At 37.5% G+C, this 27,455-nt stretch overlaps 1 protein-coding gene across 5 annotated transcripts in view; it reads right to left on the bottom strand.

Annotated features, from left to right (window-relative positions):
* Nucleotides 1-25,604, bottom strand: part of Slc38a9 (solute carrier family 38 member 9) — a 62,338-nt gene extending 36,734 nt beyond the window's left edge. The window contains exons 1-7 of one of the 5 annotated variants that reach the window (XM_042691041.1): nucleotides 25,480-25,604; nucleotides 17,629-17,772; nucleotides 6,902-7,034; nucleotides 5,749-5,870; nucleotides 5,573-5,636; nucleotides 4,894-4,987; nucleotides 2,677-2,847 (exon numbers count right to left, since the gene is read on the bottom strand). In XM_042691041.1, coding sequence (XP_042546975.1) covers nucleotides 2,677-2,847; nucleotides 4,894-4,987; nucleotides 5,573-5,636; nucleotides 5,749-5,870; nucleotides 6,902-7,034; nucleotides 17,629-17,738 — 694 coding nt within the window. In that variant the 5' untranslated portion in view covers nucleotides 17,739-17,772; nucleotides 25,480-25,604. Of the gene's footprint in view, nucleotides 1-2,676; nucleotides 2,848-4,893; nucleotides 4,988-5,572; nucleotides 5,637-5,748; nucleotides 5,871-6,901; nucleotides 7,162-8,796; nucleotides 8,881-17,628; nucleotides 17,773-25,238; nucleotides 25,315-25,479 lie in introns of those variants that run through there. The other 4 variants (XM_042691043.1, XM_042691042.1, XM_042691044.1 and 1 more) reach the window with 4 other exon arrangements.
* Between the last annotated feature and the right edge of the window lie 1,851 nt (nucleotides 25,605-27,455).

The raw sequence follows: 27,455 nt of genomic DNA, 5'->3' as shown, positions 1-27,455 counted from the left end.
ATCTGTCATTTCAGTTATGTGGGAAGTATAAATAGAGGAGGATTGTGGTCCAGACCAGCCTGTCCAAAAATGTGAGACCCTATTAGAAAAATGACTAAAGTAAAAAGGGCTGGGGACAGTACACAAGTAGGAGAGCACTCTGCCTAGTGTGAGGCACTGAGTTCAAACATCAGTACCACTAAACAAACAAAATATAATTATACTAGAAAGATTTCCTCAGCAACAATATAAAAATGTGTACTATCACTGCTTCTGTGCAACTTTACATAAAGATGATATACCAGTCCACATATATACACATGCATGTATTTATTTAGAAATATGTATATATATACATAAGTGTAATATACATGCAAACCATTTTAAAATAACTAGACAGAAAGTAGTCTTTTTTATTCACATTCTAAATCTTTTGCAGTGCAACTACAAAATTAGAATCAACAAGAATCCAGCAAGTTTCAAATTAACATAAACATTTATAACTCAGTTATAAAAATAATCATTTAGAACTCAGGTGTGTATATAATACCAACCAATAATTTGAATAAATAATGAAAAATACTATTTCTGAACAGATAAAAATATTGTTTCTTGATGAAAATGTGTCATATATACATGCATCCATTTGTCAAAAAGATCTGACAAAAGATATTTTCCCTTTCTTCTTTTGTGTATATTTCTTTCTTTTTTCTTTTTTTCTGGCAAAAATGACTTTTTTTCTTTTCATTTTTCCAATACTGGTGATTCAACTAGGGCCTGAAGCCTATGCTAGGCAAGGTCTGTATCACTTGAGCCATACCCTAGCCCTTTTGTTTATATTTTGTTTTTGAGATAGGATCTTGCTTTGTCTGGATGTCCCTGGACCATGAACCTCTTGCTCAGCTTCCTACATAGTAGGAATACATGCATGAACCAATATATATAGTGGATTTGTCTATTTTGGTGAATGAATTCTATCTAATAAAGAAAACTATGCATGTAATAATAATTAAATTGGTAATATAACATAGATCACACTTTTTCAATGAAGGCAAAATTCCAAGAGGGAGCAAATTTATTCCCAGGGGAGAAAAATAAACAATTTTTTTTACATGTAAATCACAGATGCATGTGTAGTTCATAAAAAAGCTTTACAGTGCATCTATATTAAAATTTCATAAGAGGTAAGATTAGGAAAAAAATTTCTAGAAAAGCCCTTAAGGGAGCAATAATGAAAAAAAGGTTGAGAATCACTACTGTATGTGATTCTTGACTAGTACAATGCTGACAACTGGTGAAGCTGGGTGAGGGGGGAATATGATGTTTTCTTGTATTATTCTGGTTTTATATATGTTTGAAATTACCTGTAGTAAAAAGTAAACATGCCAAATATGAAATTCAAACACTTACAAAAACGGCTCTAAGAAAAAAGTCTTCTTGGGCTGGGAAGGTGGCTCAGTGGTAGAACACTTGCCTTGCATGCCTGAGGCCCTGGGTTTGATTCCTCAGCACCACATAAGCAAAAAGAAAAAAGCCGGAAGTGGCGCTGTGGCTCAAGTGGTAAAGTGCTAGCCTTGAGCTGAAGAGCTGAGGGACAGTGCCCAGACCCAGAGTTCAGGCCCCACAACCGGACCCAAAAAACAAACAAACAAAAAACAAACAAACAAAAAAGTCTTCTTAAAAGTCTTCTCTAGACTTTTGTCAAGAAAATTCAGAAGAATTAAGAAAGATATGGAGAATTATATGATGTCACATTCATAGGTAGGAATACAATGTATATAAATAACCTCTACACACCTATAAATCCAATGCAATTCTTACTAAATCCTAACCTCCCTACCCAAATCACATCAGAGTGTACTGACTGAAAAAGAAATCAATGTTATGTCAAGGCAATTCTAACTGTATTGTTCTAGAACTTGACAAGTTGATTGTAAAATGTGTGTGAAGAGTTATGGGTAATAACAAATGGGGGGAAAAACAAATTTGAAAGTACAATTAAAAAACTGAATAAAACTGGACACCAGTAGCTCATGCCTATAATCCTTGTTACTCAGGATGCTGAGATTTGAGGATTACCTTCTGAAATAGAAAAACCATCTATATTCATGGATAGAATCAATATTGGAACAACATGTAATATAAAAATATCTAATTGAAAAAATGATATGAAAAAACATTTGGTTTGAATTTCTAATAACACTGCTCAGAATTCAAGTAGTTGATTTAAGCAGATTATAATTCTGTGGAATGTAAATAACATATTAATAAAATAAATTCTATTATTCTTCCTAATTTTAGATCAAATGTGTGAAAATAAATGAATAAAATTTGTTTTCCCTACAGTCTACACATCAAGTTCTATATCAACAAATACCAATGACTTTTATAAAATTTCCTGTTACAGTACAAAAATTTTGTGGTGAAGCCTGAAACAATGCTTACAATATCTGCTCAGTGATAAATATATTTTGTATTAGAGATTTTGAATATTATTTCTTGAAAATGCTTGAAATTATTGTACATGTTATTTGAGTTAAAAAAAGAATATAAGCTAAATCAAGTATATTTTCAAGAATTATACACTTTATTTCTTACTTTACATTCCTAAAGTCACAGAATTTAAGATTGGAACTTAAACTGAACAGTAGTAACTGTATTTGAGAATATAGTAAAGCATATAATATTGATACTTACTAAAAATAAACTTTCCAGTATTAAAAAGAAAATTAGACATAAGCACCCAATAAACTATCATTGCTCCGATGAGAGATACCAAGGAGAAAAGGAGACTGGACCACTGCCCAAAGTGGCCAAAATAATGTCTGCAGACATCTGGATATTCCCAACTGGTGGTATCTAATGAACCTAGGTGAAAACAGAAAGAAAGAAAATAATCATATTTCATATTCATAACTTGTTTTCTCCTAATTAACTCAAGATATTTAGCAAAACATCCTGGGTACTTTACCTCCAGAAATAAAAGCAGTTAGAATATAAAACAAACACAAAAATAAATTATTTAATATAAATGAGTTGAAAAACTTTATAGCAAAATAACCTTTTATAATTTACAAAAGCAAGCAATAAAGCAAGGATAGACAAACCCACTAGTATGGATAGAAAACACTAATAGATGACATATATAGATAAAAATATGAACGAAAGTTCTCTCAAATCATAATTTATTTTTTGGTTGCTTGTGGGGCTTGAAATCAGTGCCTGTGCACTGTCCCTGAACATCTTTGTGCTCTCTACCATTTGAGCCATAGAGTTCCTTCCAGTTTTTGAGTGGTTAACTGGAGATGAGAGTCTCACAGAGACTATTCTGCCTGAGCTGGCTTGGAATAGCAATCCTCAGATTTCAGCTGCCTCAGTGACTAGGATTATAGGTATGAGCCCAGCTCAAATCATAATTTAAGTCACATGTCAATTTAATGAACAATGAATTAAAATATTAACAGAACAGTTAGAACACAATGTAAATGTCAAAGGTTATATACTTTTGTATCAACTAAAGAAACAGAAAACACAAGGACACTCTTCTAAAAATCATTTAAATATTGAATTGGAAAGAAATTTAAAGAAAATTACAGATAAAGATCTAATATGTCATATGAAGAGCTCAGCAGAACTATGAGTACACTAAGGGATTTGTGCGTAAGGGGGCAGGAATATAAATAAATAATATACTTAAAGAAAATGTACTACTTTTAAAGTACTGAAACAAAACAAAGATGGAAACACATAAAATAACAGCAAGCTTAAGATTTCAGTATCATTCATTCATAGCTATATAGATCATAGAAATAAATTTTATAATTGGCCTCTTTTTCAATTATGTGCTGAGCCCTGCAGACTGTAAGCTGTAAGCATGCTTATCTATATCACTGAGTTTATACCATTAGTCCAGAATTTTCCTTTTTCTTTGAAAACTTTAAGCAATTATTTTACAAGGAAGCATGAAGCAGGTATAAAATATTTTAGGGAAGTATCAGAACAATGCAACCCAAGGAATTAACTAAACATAAAAAAGTAGAACAATAAACAAACACATAGAGTTATCATATATAGCTGTTCAGTTATTACAAGATAAAAACTACAAGTCAGGCACTGTGGTTCACACCTACAATCCCACCTACTTGGGAGGCAGAGATCAAGAGGATTATATTTGAGGCCAGCCTTCATCTTAACAAACAAGGTGGGCATGATGGTAAATGTATATAGTCTCATCTATATGGGAGACAAGGTAAGAGAATTAAGGTCTAAGAATGGTTCCAGGAAAAAAATATGAAACACAACCAGGAAAGCAATTATAAAGAAAAAAGGGACTTGAAGATGTAGCAGAAGGGCTGGAGTGCTTGCCTAGTAAGTCCTGAATTAAAACCCTAGTATCAGAAAAAATTGAGCAGGCTGGAAAGGTGGCTCAGTGGTAGAGTGCTTTCCTTGCATGCATGCTGGGTTCGATTCCTCAGCACCACATAAGCAGAAAAAGCTGGAAGTGGTGCTGTAGCTCAAGTGATAGAGTGCTAGCCTTGAGCTGAAGAGCTGAGAGACAGTGCCCAGGCTCAGAGTTCAGGCCCCACGACTGGCAAAAAAAGAAAAAAGAAAAAATTGAGCAAGGCTGGTAATTCCAGAACTTGGGTAGCAGAGGCAGGAGCATGAAGAGTTTTTATTCTTATGAGGAAATTAGTACCAAACTAAATGTATAGTGCAAAAACTCCCAGCATTTCTGAATTTCAAAGGGAACCATCAATATATAACTGATTAGTTTGACTGAAAAAGGAGAAAAATTTTTAAATGAAAAGTAGGTAATTGATACACATATGTATTATACTCATTTGGATTTGCCTCAATGGGAAAATCTTACTAACACCATATGAACAATCTATTTTCATTGTGTCAGATTCTTACATATCATAGTCCGTGATTTTACCACTCTGTAGCAGCAATAAAGTGTTAAGAGGCCCATCAACACGATGACACCCATTCCAGTAGTAAATCCAGCCTGTTTAAAAATATAGGACATAGTTCATCATGTAAGAATAAATTCATATACCACCATGTTGTTACCCTAAACAATCATGATAAAAATCTGACAATAACTATAATTATTTCATTTTCTTTATAGAAGTCTATGAATTATATAAACTTACAATATAAAGAAAAATAATTCAAAGTGGTTGTTACTAGTTACTAGTGTTGTTACTAGTATTATTTTGTGGATACCTGGTCTCACTATGTAGCCATGATGGCCTTGAACTCACAACCTTCATGTATTTGCTTCCCAAGTGCTTGAATAATAGGCATAGAAACAATTTCAGATAAAAATGTGCTGAAGCTGGGAACTAGTAGCCCATACCTCTAATTCTGGTTACTCAGGAAGCTGAGATTTAGAAGATCACAGTTCAAAAGCTAGCCAGGGAAGAAAAGTCAGGGGAGACTCAATTTCAAAGTAACCATCAAAAACCTGGGCTAATGTGGTGGCTCATGAACTGAGCAAGTAAGCTGAGCAAATATGAGACTTTGAGTTCCTTTCTACCATAACAGCAAAAAAAACAAAAACAAAAAGGGTTCTGAAAAATTATATTACCTGTTTAATGCCCCAAGGAATACTTAATATAGATGTTCCCATCATGGTATTCCAAATCATAAAACTGAAAACAGAGTAACATAAGAATAGAGAATCAGTTTCTTCAAGCATTTTAGTAAAGCCAAAACGTAATCAGTAATTTCTATTCACACAGCGTTTAAAAATATATTACTCACATGGTGACTAAACTATTGTTTTTCCCATGTCCTTCAGAGTAACTTTGGAGTTTATAAGCAGAACCTAACGGACTATATACATAGCACTCCCCTGGTGTTGGAACTACATGATCTGGAGCAACCTAGAAAAATAAACAGAAATGACAGAATCAGTATGTGTTGGTTCCTATGTTCTTTCTCCTGGAATATTCCTGTTTTTCTTTAGGATTTCAAATTTCTGAATAGCTCATATGTAATAATTTTTATAAGCAACTAAATTACTTATGTACATATATTTTTAAAGATTTTAGATGAGCAATGATCTATATGTTATGATTTATAACTTATGGCTCAAACTGACCTTCAATCTGACTTTACTGCCCTTCCCTAAGAATGTTTTTAAGTTCTTAATGGTTAGAAGACAAAACAAAGGGGCTTGGAAGGTGGCTCAGTGGTAGAGTGCTTGCCTTGCATGCATGAGGCCATGGGTTCAATTCCTCAGAATCACATAAGCAGAAAAAGCTGGAAGTAGCACTGTGGCTCAAGTGGTAGAGCACTAGCTTTGAGCTAGCGCCCCAGGCCCAGATTTCAGGCCCCACAACCAACCAAAAAAAATAAAAAAGACAAAACAAAGAACAACTTTTGACAGTATGTAGCCTGCAAAGTCTAAACATACAGTATCTGGTCATATCACTATTGTTTTTTATCTAAAAAGGGATATTGCCAAATAGGAAAATATTATACACATGTTTGAGTTTAGTTCGGGGTTTTACTTTTTCAGAACAGTTCTGAAAACATTTTTCCTTTGTATCTTCAAACATAAAAGTTGAAGACATGAAGCAGAATCTTACTATGTTTTTAGTCAAAGATGTAAGGTACTACTTCAAAAGCATTTTATCTTCCACGGAGCTCTTGGGATAGGGGATAGATAAGAGGAATTTATTCCAAACATCTCCAGGCTATTGTCAGCAAGGAGATATTTTCAAATATCTTATGTCAGGCCAGAGAAGACTGAACTAGCTTGAGAGCACATGTATTAATTACCATCTTTGCGCATCATGCTGTCCTTGGAATACAGCCAGAAAAGTTCAACCAGTGGGAGTTCCCTTGGTTTATGTTGTTCACTGTTCATTTCAACTCCACTTTAGACAATTAGCAATGCTTTGCCTCTTACCAGTGCCTTGTCTGCAGGAGTGGTGAGCCGGCTGTAGTAATGAATCCTCTTGTTCATGGCAGAGGCATGGTCACTAACCCTCTGAATGACATCATTCACATTGACGATGTTTGTGGGCTCTATATAGAAAGGCCTAAAGAAGGGAATATATGCTTGACAAAAAACACTCAGGCAAAACTTCTGGAAGTCAGCCATTGAAGAAAATGACTTCTTGTCCTCCATGAAAAACTGGATGTACAAAGGCAAGGATTCACTTCTCACTTTTGGTGGGAAAAGAAAATGTCACAAAAGTAGCATTATTCTATTCAGAAACTATAGCTTTTTATCACATAATGCTTTTATTTTAAACATATTTTAATCTTAAAAAATTTCACAAAAGAGGAGACAAGAGCTTAAATCAGTTATTAAAAAGAAATACAGTTAAGAAAAAGTTTAGAAGCTATCAGTTTCCAACATGAAGCCCTGACAGAAACAGCTTTGACTAATATTTCAAAAGACTTCTGGAACAAAATCAGAGAAATTACAAATAAAACTGTTCCTCTGCTGAAAAGTCTCTTTCCTAATAGGTCCAAGTGACTCTCTGTGATAAACAAAATTCCTATTCCTCAGTTCATGTGCTAATGACCAGTGATCTCAACCATTTTCTCATGACACTTAGCCAAAATAGTATCAAATGGAATATTGGGACACTATATTTTGCTTTCTTTTACTTTTGAGGATTTTGGTAATGTGCTCTATTGTACTGTTATTTATATATATGCTTCCTACCATAAGTGTATCCAATGAACTGAAGATTCTGGTCTTCAATCATTACATTCAGTCAGTACTATCTTTAGCTCCTTTTGAAAGTTCCTCATTTGACTTCTAACCTTCCACTCATACTGCCCAAGATGCAAAGACCAGAGTTGCATGAGACCAATATATTCCTTTGTTATGTCTCAGACCTCTTGAAATAATAACTAATACTGTTTCATAAACAGAATATAATTTCCCATTTTGTAACATACAAACATCAAAATAATGGAAAAAAAGATTTATCACTGATTTCATGTAATTCCTTTACGTTTAGTGATTCTGAAAGAAATTTAAAATATATAAAGGTATGGTAACAATTTTTGAAGGCATCGTTAACCTACCCTTTGTGGGAGGCACTTGAAGGAGCAAATGATTAAAAATTTAATTTGTTTTTCTAATTGTGATATCTGAGGAATGATAGTATAGATGATGAATTTAGTCTTTCTTTCTAATTAGTATATAAATCTGACTGTTTTATTATTATTTGCCAAAATAGCATCTAAATATAAAGGGAAAAATTAAGAATATGTAAAAATGGTGAGAACAATCTGGTTCAAATCAATGAATATATAAATAGTTCTTAAGAAAGGATATTAAATGGAGAGGAGATCAAAATGACATATCACAAATACCAAGCTTTTACTCCTAAATGTATTCAGTGGTATCAATAAACTTCAAGGGAGATATTATGAAAATAAATAGTTCAGTGGCCAAATAAACAATCCCTACTGTCCAAATCATTATGATATATTATATAATTTAGATCTCTACTACAGCACTCAGTGATGCTAAGAAATAATGTAAAAATATCTAACAGAGGGTTCAATCATACTTGGCATCACAATCTATAGTACATTCTCTTCTTGCAAAAACAGTGCTCCAAAGATTTCAAGAATGCTTACATAAAACAAAGATTGGAGCTTATAGGTTTCTAAAAGAGACAAGTACAATATTGATAGAAATTGTCTACTTCTAACTTTTGCTAAAAACTCAATGGTATTAATATCAACCACTAAGTTGGGTTGAAGGTCTGATGAAAAGCAGTTCAGGAAGGGCTAAATTTCGTGGCTCCTGGCCTCTAACAGAAGTGTTAACTGTACCAGTTGGTTGGCTTGGGTACTCTGAGAGCAGAATGAATCTGAAAGGTTTTCTTTTCCAACTGTTTTCATCGGGATGCTGAGTGCCTGTTCAAACAAATATTTTGGAATCTTTTCAAAACAGATTCTCTATAAAAACATACAACTCAGCATATTTCACTGAGTTATTAGAAACATGTGCCTAAAGCTTCATTTAAGAGAGTGAAAATATATTCTAACATGAACTTAAGATCTTAAAATCCTTTTAAAATTAAGCAATGCTACACAGAAAATAATGCTCAGAATAAAAGACTTGAGCTTTTAAACAGTTTCACATCACTTCTCATCAATGTTACTTCCTACTTGATATGAAGTTCAGTTGTACCACACTGAAAATAAAGAAATTATATTTGTCTTTCCTTGTAAATATTTATATCATGCCACAGGGCAAATGTTTTAATACTAAGAAAAAAATTGCAAAATATTTAAAAATATGAGTCAAACTTCATGTGTTCATTCAATACACTTACAAACAGAAAAACAGTATTTCAACTAACACCTTTTCTGAGTTCCACTCCTTAAATTCCTTAGAAATTTCTGGCCTTTAAAACTGTCTCCACCCTTCTACTGACCAGTTAGGCTTCTCAGAAGTTTAACACTTCCACAATGCTTTAAAAGATTAATACTTTGTATTAGCAAAATGAGTTCCTTTCCCATAGCTTAGTCCACTCCTTCCCTTCTCCACAGCTTAGCATGCTCCCTTCCTAGGCAACACCAGGCCCATGTAGTAAAGGCAGTAAATAATCAACTTCCAGCCCCCTTTACCTTAGGATGGTACTTCTCTGGAGAAGCTACCACCATATAAGGTAATAAGAGCCCCTTAGAGTGACCTTCAGGACTAGACAGCTGCAGGACCCCTTATCTACTACTTGGACGGCAGCCATAAATCCTAGTCTGCCATGATGAAGCCCCTGGCCCACACGTCCACACCAGGGTCTCTGCCTCCTAGCCCCTTCTAACCCCCCCTAAACCCCCTAAGTTATATAAGTCACCCCAGACAAAAGCCGGTGCTTCTTCTCATTCCTCCCTTGTGAGAAGGAGTCTTGCCAGTCCCCCCTCTCCTTTGTTCTATGTACCTGTATGTTTGCATGGTTCTCTGGCAAAGTCTATTAATCTTAATTTCCTAACACTTTGAGTTAAAACTGTTCATTTATTCATACTCCCACAAAAGTTGAGTTATTCTAACACCTGACAGATTGGGATAATTTGTTAAAAAGTGAAAAGGAGCCAGGAGCCAGTGGCTCACACCTGCAATCCTAGCTACTCAGGAGTCTGAGATCTGATGATCACAATTCAAAACCAGCCCAGGCAGAAGAGTCTGTAAGACCTATCTCCAACCAACTACTCAAAATAAGCTGGAAGTGGTGCTATAGCTCAAGTGATAAAGCGCTAGCCTTGAGTAAAAGATCTTAGGAACTTTTGCCCCAATATTGGCACAAAAAAGAAAGAAAGAAAGAAAGAAAGAAAGAAAGAAAGAAAAAAAGAAAGAAAGAAAGAAAGAAAGAAAGGAAAAAGAAAATGCCATGCAAGGGCTGGGAAGGTGGCTCAGTGGTAGAGCCCTTGCCTTGCATGCCTGAGGCCCTGGGTTCGATTCCTCAGCACCACATAAGCAAAAAGAAAAAAGCCAGAAGTGGCGCTGTGGCTCAAGTGGTAGAGCGCTAGCCTTGAGCTGAAGAGCAGAGGGACAGCGCCCAGGCCCAGAGTTCAGGCCTCAGGACTGGACCCAAAAAAAAAAAAAAAGAAAAGAAAAGAAAAGAAAAGAAAATGCCATGCAACTAAACATTCAAATAGTGAACAAGCTGTACTTGCTTCTACCAGCTTGGCAAAACATTTTATGTCTGCCAAACACCTTTTCAATTAAAAAAAAGGCAGAAAAAGAACTTAATCAAGCCTCTGCACCTAAACATTCCTTATTGCTATTAGAAAAATACTGGTATTCTCTGACTTGTTGACATTTTTATCATTTCTTCTGATTCCTATACAACATCATAGTTCACAAAAAGCCTTGCTCTAAACCCTATCGTTAATGGAGTTTGTTGCCATAGGCTAAACCTGTAGACAGGGTTTTCTTTATCTTGGCTAATTAACTGGTTCTCAAATTTATTATGTAAAATTATTTAAGTCTCAACCAAGTATTAAGCATTAAGTGACACATTAAACACGAACAAGGTATAGAACTTCAAGTATCTTAATAGTAACCTGGCTGGAGGAAACAGGTAACTAAGCAATTCTGATCCAGAGAGAAAATGAGACAGGGAGAAGGGTAGTGCTCATATACAAACAAAGGAGCAACAAAGGGGAGAGGCTTGTGTGATGGGGAACACACAGAAAACAGAGCTAAACCTTATCTAGCAGACCTCTGAGGAACTTATAGTTTAGCTGAATCTCAGCAGATAAAAGGAAGCTGGAGGGGGGGGGCAGGGAAGGTGGCTCAGTGGTAGAGTGCTTGCCTCACATACATGGAGCCCTGGGTTCGATTCCTCAGCACCATATAAACAGAAAAAAACTGGAAGTGGCACTGTGGCTCAAGTGGTAGAGCGCTGGCCTTGAGCTGAAGGGCTGGGGGACAGAGTCCAGGTCCAGAGTTCAAGCCCTATGACCACCACCACCACCACCACCACCACCAACAACAACAACAACAAAAAGGAAGCTGGGTTCTGGTGGCTCATGTTGATAATCTTATTCAGGAGGTTGAGACCTGGAGGATCACGGTTTGAGTAAGCCCAGGCAGAAAAGAATATTAGATTCTATCTACAATTAATTAGCAAAATGCTGGATGGGCTGGAGATGTGGCTCAAATAGTAGAGGGCAAGTTGTGAGCATGGAAGCTGAAAGTGTGCAAGACATTAAGTTCAAACCCAAGAACTGCAAAAAAAAAAAAAAAAAAATTAAATCATGAAAGACTTAGCCAGGCATGGGAAGAAGAAAAGGAAGGTGTTTCAAAAAAGAAAAAAAAAAAAAAAAAAGGAATGGGGTGTGGCAGTTCAGTGTATGCATATAGCATATACAAAGACCTGGGTTCTATTCCTAGTGCTTGACTCATGGATGTGTATGTAATGCATGAGTGTGCAAAAACATACACACTGTATAAATTGAAGAAACGAACAAGATATACACTTATCTATATATACCTGAAGAAGTACACGGAAGATTTCACATACTAACAAAGGATTTAACTCATTTCTCAACTAATTTCTGCAATTTTATAGATATAGATTCAAATTTTTCTAAGTTTAAAAACTTTCAAATGAAAAATTTAAATGGCTTTTGAACCTGTTTGTTATTAATATAACAAAAAATCAAAGAAATAAGTACAAAAGTAAATGACATTAGCAATAGCCTAGTATTTATAATGCAGATATTAATATTTAAATTAAAAGTGTTTAGAAGTGTTTAAAGTATTTAGAAATAAATGAGCTGGGTGCTGGTGGCTAACACCTGTAATCCGAGCTCCTCAGGAGGCTGAGATCTGAGGCGGTTCAAAGCCAGCCCGGGGAGGAAGAGACTCTGATCTCCAATAAACCACTCAGAAAACGAAGTGGCACTATGGTTCAAGTAGTAGAGTGTTAGCCTTGAGCTGAAGAGCTGAGGGACAGTGCCCAGGTTCAGAGTTCAGGCCCCATGACTGACAAAAAAAAAAAGAAAGAAAGAAAAAAAAAAGAAATAAATACATGAATTACAAGCTGGGACTGTAGCTCAGTAGTACAGCATTTGCCCAGAATATGTAAAACCTTGGGTTCCATCTGTAGACCTGAACAGATAGGTCTCAAAAGAAGAGCTATAAGTAGCCAATAAATACATGAAGAAACGATGTTAACCATAAATGGAATGTAATTCAAAACTACATTGAGACATCAACTAGTTAGAATAGCTATCAAGAAAACAAGCAACAACAAATGCTGGGGGAAGGGACTCTCATACACTGTGGGAAGGAATGTAAAGAAGTGCAGCCACTACAGAAATAAGTATGGTCCTTCTTCAAAACACTAAAACCCAGAAATACTGTATGATCCTAGATATATAGCTGAAGGAATATGTCACCATATAATAGACATACTTGTTTATCCATGTTTATTGCAGCAATATTCACAATAAATTCACCTATGGAATCAGTCTTTATGCCTATCAACTAATGAATGAAGAAAATATAAATATACACACAATGAAGTATTATTATTCAGCCATAAAGAAAAACAAAACCATACCATTTATAGGAAAATGGCAAGAGATAATCATGTTAAGGGAAATTAGCCAGGTTCAGTAAGAAAAATATTACAAACTTTCTGTCATATACAGAATTTAGATGGAAAAAAAGACATGAAAGTGGTAGTAGTAGAGAATGAATATAATCAAAGTACTTTGTATATGTGTATGAAAAGGTCATAATGAAACACATTATTTTGTACAATTAAAAAAATTACAGAATCCAGGCACCAGTGGCTTGTATCTATAATCCTAGCTATTCAGGAAGCTGAGAACTGAGGACCACAGTTCAAAGCCAGCCCACACAGAAAAGTACATAAGACTCATCTCCAACTAATCACCAAAAAACTGGAAGTGGTGCTGTGGCTCAAAATTGTACAGCACTAGCTTAGGGACAGCACCTAGGCCCTAAGTTCAAGCCCCATAGCCAACAACAACAACAAAAGACAGAATAACATTTTCACTAAAAAAAGGTAAAAAACAAGATGACATAGCATACCCTGTTTATGTAAAGAGCACGAGGAATGCTATTTTAAAAATCCACTTCTATGGGGCTGGGAAGGTGGCTCAGTGGTAGAGTGCTTACCTTGCATGCCTGAGGCCCTGGGTTCCATTCCTCAGCACCACATAAGCAAAAAGAAAAAAGCCGGAAGTGGCGCTGTGGCTCAAGTGGTAGAGTGCTAGCCTTGAGCTGAAGAGCTGAGGGACAGCGCCCAGGCCCAGAGTTCAGGCCCCACTACCGGACCCAAAAACAAAATAAAAAATAAAAATCCACTTCTAGGGCTGGGAAGGTGGCTCAGTGGTAGAGCGCTTGCCTTGCATGCCTGAGGCCCTGGGTTCGATTCCTCAGCACCACATAAGCAAAAAGAAAAAGCCGGAAGTGGCGCTGTGGCTCAAGTGGTAGAGCGCTAGCCTTGAGCTGAAGAGCAGAGGGACAGCGCCCAGGCCCAGAGTTCAGGCCCCATGACCGGACCCAAAAAAAAAAAAAAATCCACTTCTATCCTAGTGGTTTATCAGAGCACTTGAAATGTTACCAATTAGAAAAATCTTGAAACTATAGGTTAGGATTTTATATTTTTAGGACTCACCATGTTAAAATGTAAAAATATCCATGGAAAGGTAACCGAGTAGGTCTTTGATACGTAAGATTATTTCCATCTTAATATCAAACTGACAAAAGAACCATGAAAGAATACAACAGCAAGGAGTAGAAGAAAAATATGGTATATGAAGTGTTCTTCAGGGGTTAAGCCTGAGTGAACTCCAGTCTTAGGTAGCACTGACAATACAGAGAAAGTCACTGAAGTCCTAGGCCTGAGGCAAAGTAGAAGAGGAAACAGACTGAAAAAAGAAAGGGAAAGCTTAGAAAACAAAAGCACCATTTCACAATTTGGTTGAAGGCTGGCTGGAATGGCCAACTCCCTCAGGGCATAGTCCCAGAACAGCACACAATCCTGAAACAATCCAGAATACCAGTTCTATCTTTGGTTACCAGAAAAATACCAGCTCTATCTTTGGATACCAGAATGTCTGGAGAACATAGAAATAAAAATTCTTAAACTGGTACTGCTAATACTCGACGTGGAAGATATTGAAATCTTTATGTTCTTTCTGTCTCTATCCACTTTCCTCATTCCACCCCCAAATAAGTGAAAGACAAGTGAAATGATGAGTGAGGGAGGCATGCTGGTAAAAATGTGGACTATATAGTTTGAAAAAGCCCCACAATGATCCAAATGACTCTACATGTGTCCTTCCCCTATAAAGACAAGCCCCTTCATCTACCTAAGTTTAGACCTCACATAAGCAGGTTGTGTGCTTGGTGGCTCACATTTGTAACCCTTGCTACTTAGGAGGCTGAGATCTGATGATCAGCAATTCAAAACAAGCCTAAGCAAGAAAGTCTGTGGTACCATATCTCCAATCAACCAGCAAAAAGTGGAAACTGGAGCTGTGGCTCAAGTGGTAGAATGCCAGTTTGGAGCAAAAAGGTTAAGGGACAGCACACAGACCAGAGTTCAAGCCCTGGTATTGGTAGAAGAAAATAAAAAAGTTCAAATGATAAGTAGATCCAATATATTCTCAGTCCCCAGCAGTTACTAAAAGTCTAAGTTTGAACCAATATAAGATTTTTGACTGCCATCTAGTGGAAAATATAGAAAGCCACACAAGCGAACCTATTTTAGAAGCATTAAATGCTTTTCTAAAGTGAAACAATTTGCAAAGTGTAATACTATAGATAAGAAGATTTTATGTAGCAGGGGCTGGGAAGGTGGCTCAGTGGTAGAGTGCTTGCCTTGCATGCCTGAGGCCCTGGGTTCGATTCCTCAGCACCACATAAGCAAAAAGAAAAAAAGCCGGAAGTGGTGCTTTGGCTCAATGGTAGAGCGCTAGCCTTGAGCTGAAGAGCTGAGGGACAGCGCCCAGGCCCAGAGTTCAGGCCCCACGACCGGACCCCAAAAAAAAAAAAAAAAAAAAAGATTTTATGTAGCATAAGCATGGATGCTATTAACAGCACTTAGCAATAACTATTATTTAACTACTATTTAGTAATAGTATTGGTTGCAACTTATATAAAAAGACACAAAGAACACTTCAAATCGATCATTTTGCAAATATGTAAGGCTAAATTAACCTTAATCTAAAAAGGCAAACTTTTTTTTTGTCGGTTGTGGGGCTTGAACTCTGGGCCTGGGCGCTGTCCCTCAGCTCTTCAACTCAAGGCTAGCGCTCTACCACCTGAGCACAGAGCCATTTTTGGTTTTCTGGGGGTTTTATTAGAGATAAGTCTCGCAGATCTTCCAGCCCTGGCTGGCTTTGAACCGCAATCCTCAGGTCTCAGCCTGCTGAGTAGCTAGGATAATAGGCGTGAGCCACCGGTGCCCAGCAAGCAAACATTTTCAAGAAACACAAAAATGACAGAAATGGTACTTGGACCGCACCAAAATCAGAGGTAACTCTAAAATGACTGTGAACAGTTCTTTAAGTTGGTTTTTCTAATGGAAGATATTTTTTTCCTCTATGTGCCTTTATATATATACATATAAAGAAATCCATACTTAAACAGAGACAATGGTTTAAGATACTCACAGTTTTTTTCCCCTCACCAAATAGTTTCTGTTTTCTTAAAAAGAAATTATTTTACAAGCTAATTAGCATTCAGAACTAAGTTCCTATATGTATTTGCCTTCCTTAAACCATGCTTATCCAGGTAAGTGTGCCATGATTGTAAATAGTTGATTCCCTTTGATTTTCAAAGGTTATAGAAAATCCAATTCCATTTCATCTACCCTGTTTTCAACTATCTGAACTCCTGCCAACTTATTGTAATGGAATGTACCTGAATGACCTATGCCCTATTGTCACAGTGGTCAATTGTTTATCATAGAATTTAGAGGTTTCAAGAAAACCCTCAGCATTTAGTTAGCATTCGTACATATACTCACTGACTGAGTCACAAGATTAAGTTCCTAATTCCTTTTCTGGAGCCACTATAAATGACAATGACAGTTTTTTGTGTGATAAATTTAAGTTTGCTATCTCAAGCTGCAAAAAAAGACTAAAAAATTAAGTATCTAGAAAATGGAAACAAGATTATCCAGAAGAGTTTATACCAATCCTTTCATTTCCTAGACTGGGAATCAGTGTAAGTCTTAACCAAAAATAAGGATTCTACTGACAGGGACTAGGATGGTATACTGACTGTTAGGTGTCTACCTAATAGTATCTGCCATACTGTGTCACTTCAAGAACTCAGTTTCTAAGTGGGCAATATGTACACTTATACAAATTGTATTATATATATTGACTTTTTAATCAAAAGGTAGCATACTCTATATTCTGGTCTGTACTTTTTTCACTTAACAAAATAGGTTGAAGACTTATTCCATTCTGATATGTAATAAAGCCACCTTTTCCTTTTTAATAGATGAAAAACATTCCATTGTATGAATATGCTATACTTGTCTAGTCCTGAAGGAAAACACATTTTGTTTGCCTTCAATCTTTGCTATAAAAAATTATGACAATAAGCACCCTTGTACATTTGATAGTGTGAGTTAGTGGTTAGTAATTAAACTGCTAATTCATATCACCTTTGGAATTGGCTGCTCCCATTATGGGGGGAATTCTCACTGAATGTACAGATTAAATTTAAAGAGTATGACATCTCTATATAGTTTATTTACGGGGAGTAGAATATGCCTTATGTTTAACTACTTTGGTAAAAACCACTTTATTGAATTCTTTTATCTTTTTTTCAACAAATTCTTTTGAATTTTCTACATACAAACTGAAATAAAATTTAATCTCAAATTATCTTAAACTGCTGTTTAAGTACAATAAAGAGAGAGGTTATGTCTGTTACTTTTACTGCTCTGTTTCTAGCCCCTGGCATATTAACATGCGTACATTGATATACACTAGAGTGAATTAAATGAATTCATCTTACTTTGCAAAACTTATCTCAACCCCTTTCCCAACAGAAATATTTAGTTAAAAATAGTAATATTCATATCCTCCTACCTAGATATACAAACATATTCTATAACAAATTAAGGTTTTATCATCAGTTAATGTGTTTTTAACTCTTACCTTTTGGATCTTAGATCTGATGAATCAAACTGGATATTCATAGAACCAGGATTTATTTCATGATCTTCCTCTGAGATAAGATGTCTAGAATCTCTGTCCACATTTGCCATTTTTCTCAGATTCTAAGCACTGAGGAAGGTAGACCTATATAAATCAGAAAATATAAAGAATTTTTAAAATATATGTATAAGAAAAGTATAGGAATTTGCTAGGTTTTTTTTTTTTTTTTTTTTGAGACAAGGTTTCACTATGTTGCTTGGGCTGGCTTCAAAGTCCTGGATTGAAGCAATCCTCCTTGTATAGCTCCTGAGTAGCTGAGACTATTGATGTGCAGCTATCATGTGAAGCTGAATAATCTTAACTAAAGGAGAGGTCTGAAATGTTTATCAGAAACTTGCTAACATGAAATCAAGTTACATATTTTTCAGCTTAATGAGAAATAGGACAATCCATTTCCAGGAATAAAACATAATAGTTCTATTTGGATCTGACACTGAAAAAAAAAAAAAACTTTAAAGATCTTTTGAAAAGCTTCAATAGGCTATCCTTGGCCAAAGTTAATAAAACTAGAAATAGCTAAAGGAAACTGCTGCTTCTTTGAAAGGATTTTTTTTTTTTTTTTAGGTTGGGTCATGGGGCCTGAACTCTGGGCCTGGGCGCTATCCCTCAGCTCTTCAGCTCAAGGCTAGCACTCTACCACTTGAGCCACAGCGCCACTTCCGGCTTTTTTCTTTTTGCTTATATGGTGCTGAGGAATCGAACCCAGGGCCTCTGGCATGCAAGGCATGCACTCTACCACTGAGCCACCTTCCCAGCCCCCTGGAAGGATTTTTTTGTACCAGGAGAGTCTGAGCTGTTTTCAAAGTTCAACAATAAGTATTACAGAAATAGGAGAAAAGCCGGGCGCCGGTGGCTCACGTCTGTAATCCTAGCTACTCAGGAGGCTGAGATCTGAGAATCGCGGTTCAAAGCCAGCCCGGGCAGGAAAGACCGTGAGACTCCTATCTCCAATAAACCATTAGAAAACCGGAAGTGGCGCTGTAGCTCAAGTGGTAGAGCGCTTGCCTTGAGCTGAAGAGCTGAGGGACAGCGCCCAGGCCCAGAGTTCAAGCCCCATGACCGACAAAAAAAAAAAAAAAGAAATAGGAGAAAAACTTAAGACTTCATATAAAGTAAGGATAATAGTGAATTTACTATCAGATTAGCTGCTGGCTTAAATGACAGAGTACCTTAGGGGCTGGAGGGGAGAGGGAAGTCCATAGGAATCCCTCATAGCCAGATGACTGGCTCTAACGTTTATAAACAAATTAGTGAAAGATTTATTCCCAATTTAAAAACTTTATTTGGGCCAGGCTTTGGTGGCTCATAACTGTAATCCTAGCTACACAGAAAGCTGAGATCTGAGAGTTCCAGTTTGAAGCCAGATCAACCAGACAACTGTCTAACCAGCAAAAAGACAGAAGTGAAGGTGTGGTTCGAGTGTTAAAGCGTCATTCTTGAGCTTTATAAAAGCTAAGCAAGAGCACAAGGCCCCGAGTTCAAGCTCCAGTATTAGCACACACAAAATTTTTGTAGTTGACTCTTTAAAACACAGATTGAGAAATCTACTGTACTTGTTCAAATATACAGTATAAGAAATATTCTTCAATATAAGGTATAGTCAAGGTAAATTATTGAAATTCACTAATATGGAAAAAATGAGATAAAGTTAGTGTTACTGCATGAGAGAAATAAAAAATAGAAGTTTCATCTTTCTAATCCAATTTATAAAATAAGAACTGGCAGTTCTATTAAATTTCTTTCGTTTAAAAATGGCAATTTGATTAAAATTATTAAAATTAAATTCAAATTAATTAAAATAAATCAGTTAAATTAATTAAAATGAACATTCATCCATTAGAATAAAAGATACCTTTTAAATTTGGGCATAGCAAAGGAGTTAAAAGCTTAAGGAAAGATATAAAACTTATATTATGTAAGATTTTTGTCATAGCTTTACAAATAGTAAAAGCAATGCTTTTTGTGTGCCAGTACTAGGGTTTGAGCTCAGGGCTTGAGCACTGTCCCTTAGAGCTCTACCTCTTAAGCTCCATTTCTCTTTTTGGTGTTTGAAGGCTCCAAACTTCAATCCCCAGATCTTAGCTTCCTAAGTAGTTAAGATTATAGGATGGAATGACCAGTACCTCCAGCTAAAACATTCTTTTGACTGAAAAGAATTACTTTAAAAATAGGCTGGAATAGCCAGCAGGGGCGCTGGCTGGTGGCTCATGCCTGAATCCTAGCTACTCAGAAGGCTGAGATCTGGTATCGTCAGCTGAGCAAGAAAGTCTGTGAGACTCTTATCTCCAATAAACCACTCAGAAAACCGGAAGTGGTGCTGTGGCTCAAGTGGTAGAGCACTTGCCTTGAGCTGAAGAGCTCAGGGATAACGCCCAGGCCCAGAGTACAAGTCCCACAACCAATCAAAAAAAAAAAAAATTGGCTGGGAGCAATGGCTCAAACCTTTAGCTGTAGTTCTAACTACTTGTAAGACAGAGATTAAGAAATCAGTTTGATACTACAAAAAAGGTCTTGAGAATCCATTTAAACTAATAGTTGGCAAGGTGGTACACTACTGCTGTTTCAGTGACGAAGGGAAGCAGTAATATATCACAGTCCAAGCAAGCCTGTCCATAAAGACTTTGTAGAAAACAAACCATAAAAAAAGGGCTGGCAGAGTGGCTCAGTGGTAGAGCATTTGCTTAGCAAGGGCAAGGCCCTGACTTCAAAGTCCAGTACGAACAAAACAAAATCCTTCAAAATTGAAAAGATGATTGCAAGGAACCCTGTATCCTTTCACCAAAAAGAATAACATAGGTTGGGGTTAAAAATCACTGGTAGGGGATTTGTGTATCATATGTAAGGCCATGGTTTGAGCCCTAAGAAGAGGAAAAAAGCAAAAGGAAGAACAAGTTGGGAAAAACTCATTCTCGAGATCTAAAAACACATAAAAGTATTTTTAAATATAAAATTCATATGAACAAACATTTAGAACCATATCAAGCAATACTAATCCAAGCAACTAAACCAAGCAATACTAATGAATTTTCTTGAATTATTTTTTAACTTCTTTTTAGGTATATCCATCCCTGTTTTTATTATATATTTTTTAATTGTAAAAATACTGTACAGAAGGGTTATAGTTACATGAGTAAGTTAATGACTACATTTCCTATCAAGTGTTGTTACCTCCTCCTTTGTTTTTCCCCTATCATCCCTTCCTTCCCTACCTCCCTAACTTCTTACCACCCCTCCCGCCCCACCACCAAGTTGTAAAGTTCATTTTCAACATAGTATCTTGTACTTATTTGGGGAGGGGAAGGGAAATAACAAATGCTGAAATAAGGTTACAGGATGACCCATTGTAACAATAAAATATACAAACACTATGTTATTTTTTAACTTAATGAAACTAAACTTATTTAAACTTTTATATTTTGGGGACAAAAAAAATCATCTACAGAGTTGCTAAGAAATGGTAGAGAAAAAATGTGGAACTAAGGAATAGGAATAATCTTGCTCCTATATCTCCAATGACCGATTAAAAAACCTTCAAAAACAATTACCAGGGCATTGTTTTGTTTGAATTACACACAATGGTAAATTTAGGATATGGTTTATTCTGGTTCTATTAAGTCAAGTATGGTGGCTGGCAGCTCACATAGAAGCCTACCTGCATTTAATCTTAGCTCTATCCAAAGTAAACGGGACTCAAGAAACAAAGGACAGCCACTCATTTTGTCGTATCCTTGTTAAATGACTCCATGCTCTTTATCACATATATGGTATTTATATATGCACACAATGTAGGGGAGCTAGGAGGAAGACCAGAATAAGTGGGAAATGGAACAACGAACAACAAAGGAGCCCATCAGCTGCACTGGACATAGATGAAAAAGAACTAAGCAGCCCAAAGACAGCGATGGGAAGGGAGAAATTAGAGGGAAAGAGGGAACAGCTTACACTAAGCAAAAGGAAAGAAATGTAAACATCATCTGATGTGGAAGAAATAATTGTATTGTCAAAGCTCATAGAATTCATAAACTTATAGACCATGATGACAATTTGCCTTGTGAAGGTTAAAATGTGTTTGTGACTTTAAGTATCACTATTCCACAGTACTGTGAAATATGAGTTCAAGCCCCACAACCAATAACAAAAAAAAAACCCAAAAAACTAAGCAGAGGGGAAAATTAGAGCTGTGCAGCTAATATCATATAGACGAAAATGTCAAATAGTCTATCAATGACTCAAATGCTAACTGCTTCTATGACAATTTGCAATAAGCGTAACAGATGTAATTACAACATAAACAGATTCATTTTATCAATCTCTGAGTTTTAAGATAAAGTCCCAGATGCAAAACTATTAAGTCAAAGCTAAGTTCTTGAATAATGAGTCCCTAATTGTTTAAGACTTCGTTTAATAAAGGGTCCTGTTATGCTTAAGTCTTTGTATCACTTACAAAATTCAATTGAAGTGAAACATAAGTGCCAATATTAATATTAAAAAGATGGGGCCTTTCAGAAGATGACTGAACTACCAATGGTATTAGTATCTTATTGATAGGCTGAAGAAACTAGCCAGGTCCCCTTTGTTTTTCTGTCCCTTCTACCCTGTGAAAACAGCAAGAACGTGCAATCTTGGGAGCAGAGACCAGTCCATTACCAAACACCAAACCTGAGTGTACCTTGATCTTGGAATTCTAGATTCAATAATTGGTCGATATAAATTTCTCCTTTATATATTACCCAGTCTCTTATAAAAACAGGATGAACAGTCAGTTCCAAGGGGACATCAGTAGCTTATCTAATTTGTGTGATATTTTCCAGTTTTATTTAAAACAGTGGTACCTTGAGAAGCACTTATATCCCTACAAAGGACATAGAGAGCAAGAAAGCTTGTATCACATTATTTTTTAAAGGTTTGACTATAATTATCAGTATATCTGAAAGCCTGTCAGTTCTTTCCATACTAGACTCAAACTCCCTTTCACAATTCTTTGCAAAGGTAAACCTGTAGAATCTAGGTGAAGATGTTAGGATTGACTGGCAATAGAATAAACGAAGTTTGTTCCCAAACAAATATGACAGTGGATCTAATACACAAATATTTATGTTCTTTCTCAGAGGATGAAAATTAATACTAATTTTCATCTGCAAATGTTATAGACTTTCAGATATTTTGAGTTTGGTTTACTAGCCAGGGATTTGCAAAATCTTTTCTGCAAAGGGCTAGACAGTAAATATTTAAGGTTACATGGTTTCCTTAATTACTCAACTGTGCTTCAGCATGAAAGGCAATGTGTAAAGAAGTGTATATGGTTGTGGTCCAACAAAAAAGAAAATAGATCCATCAACAGATAGAATCTGGCCATTTTACCCACTATTATATACCAATACAAAAGCTATGGGGCTGGGAAGGTGGCTCAGTGGTAGAGCACTTGCCTTGCATGCATGAGGCCCTGGGTTCAATTCCTTAGCACCACATAAGCAAAAAGAAAAAAGCCGGAAGTGGCACTGTGGCTCAAGTGGTAGAGGCTAGCCTTGAGCTGAAGAGCTGAGGGACAGTGCCCAGGCCCAGAGTTCAGACCCCACGACCGGACCCAAAAAAAAAAAAAAAGCTATGGAACACCATAAAAAAGGCAAACTAGTGGAAGTAGTTATGATATACATATTTTCTTCTCTAAAAGCCTGTTACTGCCATAAAAGGAACGAATAAATGTATCTAAAATTTTTTCCCTAGTTAGTAGAAGCTATTACACTCTTCTAATCTAACATGCTTCTAATCTAATCATTTAATGCTTCTAGAGGGCAATGTGAACCTATTAAGAAATTATCAGAGGTGGGTCTGTAATCCTAGCTACTCAGGAGGCTGAGATCTGAGAATTGAGGTTTGAAGTCAGCCCAGGCAGAGAAGTCTGGGAGACTCTGATCTCCAATTAACCACCAGAAAACCAGAAGTGAAGCTGTGGGTCAAGTGACAGAGCACCAGCCTTGAATGAAAAAGTTAAGAAATAGCCCAAGCTCATGGCTCAAGTGCTAGATTGTCAGCCTTGACTGAAAAAAGGGAAAGTATGCAGGCTCTGAGTTCAAGTCTCAGTATCTGCAAAACATTACCAATCCAAGCAATGTTAAGTACTAAAAAACCTGTTTCGACATCAGAAACACTAAATGTTCTGTAGTCGAGTTTAAGTGATAAAAATATCAGCAAACGGCTGAAATTGGTGTATATTACAAAATATAAGGCCGACAGGAAATTCTAACAACATATCTTTAAAAAAATATTGTATTAGCAGGGCACTGGCTTACGTCTGTAATCTTCCCTACTCAGGAGGCTGAGATCTGAGGATCTCGGTTCAAAGCCAGCCAGGGCAGGAAAGTCCGTCTGACTCACCTCCAATTAACCACCAGAAAACCGGAAGTAGCACTGTGGCTCAAGTGGCAGAGTACTCACCCTGAGCCCTTTAGCTCAGGGACAGTGCCGAGGCCCAGAGTTCAAGCCCCACGACCGACAAGAAAAATAAATAAAATTGTATTTTTTCAACTTGTAATTCAATTTTATATTCTCATTTTCCGATGCTGGGCTTACCCTTTGTTGTATAGACAGGATATCACAAAATCACAATAGCATATTTTGTGGGTATAAAAGGTACACTGTATTGAGATTGTAATAAGAAATTTATTGTTAAATGATCTCAGAACGCTATAAACTGGGAATGGGAAGGTAAATATTTTCTTAGAGGCATTAAAGACTAAAGGTATAACATCTTTGATATCAACTTTTATCATTAAAGTTTGTTTATAATGTAAAGTGGTTTTGTTTTTTGGGGGGAGGGGGGGGAAGGTCCGGTCATGGGCCTGAACTCTGGGCCTGGGCGCTGTCCCTCAGCTCTTCAGCCCAAGGCTAGTGCTCTTGAGCCACAGCGCCACTTCCAGCTTTCTTTTTTCTGCTTATGTGGTGCTGAGGAATCGAACCCAGGGCCTCAGTCATGCAAGGCAAGCGCTCTACCACTGAGCCACCTTCCCAGCCCCATGTAAAGTGGTTTTTAATTCGTTAGTGTTTAGTCTGACCTACTGAGAAGTTAAAAAAAAAAAACTTCAGCATTTTCTTATTACTTTGCATATGTCAGATATTTGCCATGTCAGAACATATTAAAAAGGAAGTGCACATCAGTTCGCAGATCTACTAATAGCACTGGACAAGGGACTGTCAAAGAGTCAGGATAATTAGGTTCCGGCTAAGTTGGCTATGAACTGATGATTGGTGATGAATGAGAGGGGTTTCTCCAACTCGGTTCCCTGAGGTGGAAGTGAGCAATACACGCGCTATCCATAAGCCTCCAGTATTGGAGGACCGGGAACAAACCACGCCAGGCCACCCGCAGTTAACAAGCGAGTTGCCCAGGAAGGCGGACAGCGGGCTGCACGCGGGCTAACGCGTCTCGGCCCTCCTCCACCTCCAGTCCTAGCACGGGTGCCTACGGGCTTCCTCCCACCCCCACCTCTAAACTTTCCCACTCGACATAAAAGGGCGCTTCCAGTTCTGCAACTCCCTCGATCTCCTCTCACCCCAGCTTCAGCGTGCTCCCTTGTGGTAACCCTGTCATTTCCGAAGGCTCCAGCAGACGCCCGTTCTCTCCGCCCCGCCGACTCCCGGCTGAGCGCAGCGCGCGCCGCCACCCCGGGCCGTCCCCGCGGCCCGGCTCGGATCCCCGCTTCTCCCCGAAGGGACAAGCCCATCCCGGTGACAGCCGGCGCGGCGGAAAACTCATTTCCACCGGTCCCCGTCGGCTCCCCTTCCCGCCCTCACCGGAATTAGTTTGCCCGCGAGAGACGGTGCTCCGCACAAGCAGGCCAAGCCTTCCACCTCAGAAAGACGGGGGAAGAGGCGAAGACCTCTTTCCAAACCTTGCAATTCGCGGCCCGCCGGCTACACGTCCCCCAAACAGGAAGAAGCAATGGCCTAGCCCGCAAGGGCCGGCGGGGGATGTAGTCCAGGGTGCGCCGTGCCCGCGGCCAAAGTCCAATCCCCGCCTCTCTGGACTACGACTCCCAGAGGGCTGCGCGGCTGCTGGTGCTCCTCCTTTCGAGCCCCGGCCAGGGCGGGTCCCACCGCTGGCTGGTGTTCCAGTTCTTTGGGTGCTGGGGCTGGTTTCGGCGAGAGCGACGGAAGCATCTAGCCGGGAAGCCATCTCTTGCGGCGTCTACCACCTCAGACGTTGGGAAATGCTGATGGGCCGTGTCTCCCTCTAAGGCTGATTTTCTGTATATCTCTCCTGACCGGCCTTTGTGGCTGGTGTTACATGTATTGTGGTCACACGCTTGGGCCCTGTGGACGTCAGGAGAAGCAGGTTTGAGGGGCAAAAGTTGGTTTGGCATGCTTCCTCTTTCTTCGAGACTTTTTCAATGGTAAATTAGTGTCTAAACTGAAGGGGGGACTTTTGGAGAATATTAGCTCCTCTTCCCAGCAATTTTTCCCAAAATCAACATAATACACAATCTAACAACGTAAAATAAACGTGTTCCTTGGGGAAGACTTGCTCAAGATAAATCCCTGTAAACCATATAGCAACCCATAAGCCCTGTCTACACAGTAAGCCAGTGGCCCTTTAAAGAAAGAGGAAACCTGTAAAAAACAACAACAACAACGACAAAATAACAGCAAACCCACACTGTACTATAATATGATAAAAAGTTAACCTTAAGTAATTTACTTATAATACTCCTTTTTAATTTTTAGCACAATTCTGTGAGTGTATTTTATTCATATTTTACAGTAAACAAACAATCTTAAGGACTTTTAAATAAGTTGTCACCACCAAGCAACTTTGAAGTGGCAGTATATTTGGAGCATGGACCAAGGTATTATCCCAAAGTCTGAGTTCTTAAACTCACACCAAACACCATCTTTATCATTCAAAGCTTGGCAAATACAAGTAGGTGATTTAGTGAATGTTGTATTTAAGGGAGATAAAAATCATTTTGCTGATGATGTTCTTGTTATAAAACTTTTGCAACTGCTATTTGGCCTTTCTTTCAAATCAGCAGTATGTTCTTTTGATAGTGTCAGTGATAGCAAAGTTTTCTTCTTTCTCAGCATTCCAGGAAGGGAAAACAATGTAAAGCAAGGCTAGAAAGGACAAAGTAAACAAAGTGATATCAACCAAAAAGTGAGAGAATAGGGAAGTGAGAATATCTGTCCCTCTAAAGCAATGAGAAACTAGCAAAACTGTCAGCATCATTTTTTACTGTGTTCTTTGTCTCACTCAAGAGACACATCTGAGAATCACAATTCAGAGCCAGCCCAGTCAAGAAAGTTTATGAGACTCTTTATTTCCACTTAATCACCAAAAAAGCCAGAAGTAGAGCTGTTGCTCAAGTGGCAGTGCACTTGCCTTAGCGAAAAGCTAAGGGATAGTGCTAGGCCCTGAGTTCAATTTCCATTCTTCCTCCCTTCCAAAACAAGAATAATTCTGAAGAAAACGTTGAACTAATAATGAAAAAAATTACAATAACTAGAGAAATGAGGGGGAAAAAAATACTTGCTGAACTTTGGTAAGGGAACTCTTCGGTAATTTTCCACTCCCAGATTGGCAGTGTCATTGAAGATGAAGCCACATTCATAATACATATCACAAGCACCAAAGAACACAATTGACTTCTTTCTCAAGGAATTGTAAGTTGTCAATTTGGGCCTGTCTAGTGGTTATCTGAAAGTTCAACTTAAGGCCTTAGCTTTAGTTTTACCTGCCTCAGTATTCCTCAGGGCAGTTTTGTGTAAAGGAT

Source organism: Dipodomys spectabilis, unplaced genomic scaffold (assembly GCF_019054845.1).
Source record: "Dipodomys spectabilis isolate Male_0828 unplaced genomic scaffold, ASM1905484v1 ptg000140l, whole genome shotgun sequence".
Classification (NCBI taxonomy): Eukaryota; Metazoa; Chordata; class Mammalia; order Rodentia; family Heteromyidae; genus Dipodomys; species Dipodomys spectabilis.
Note: the sequence above shows the minus strand (reverse complement) of the source record. Positions and strands in the feature narration are given on the sequence as shown.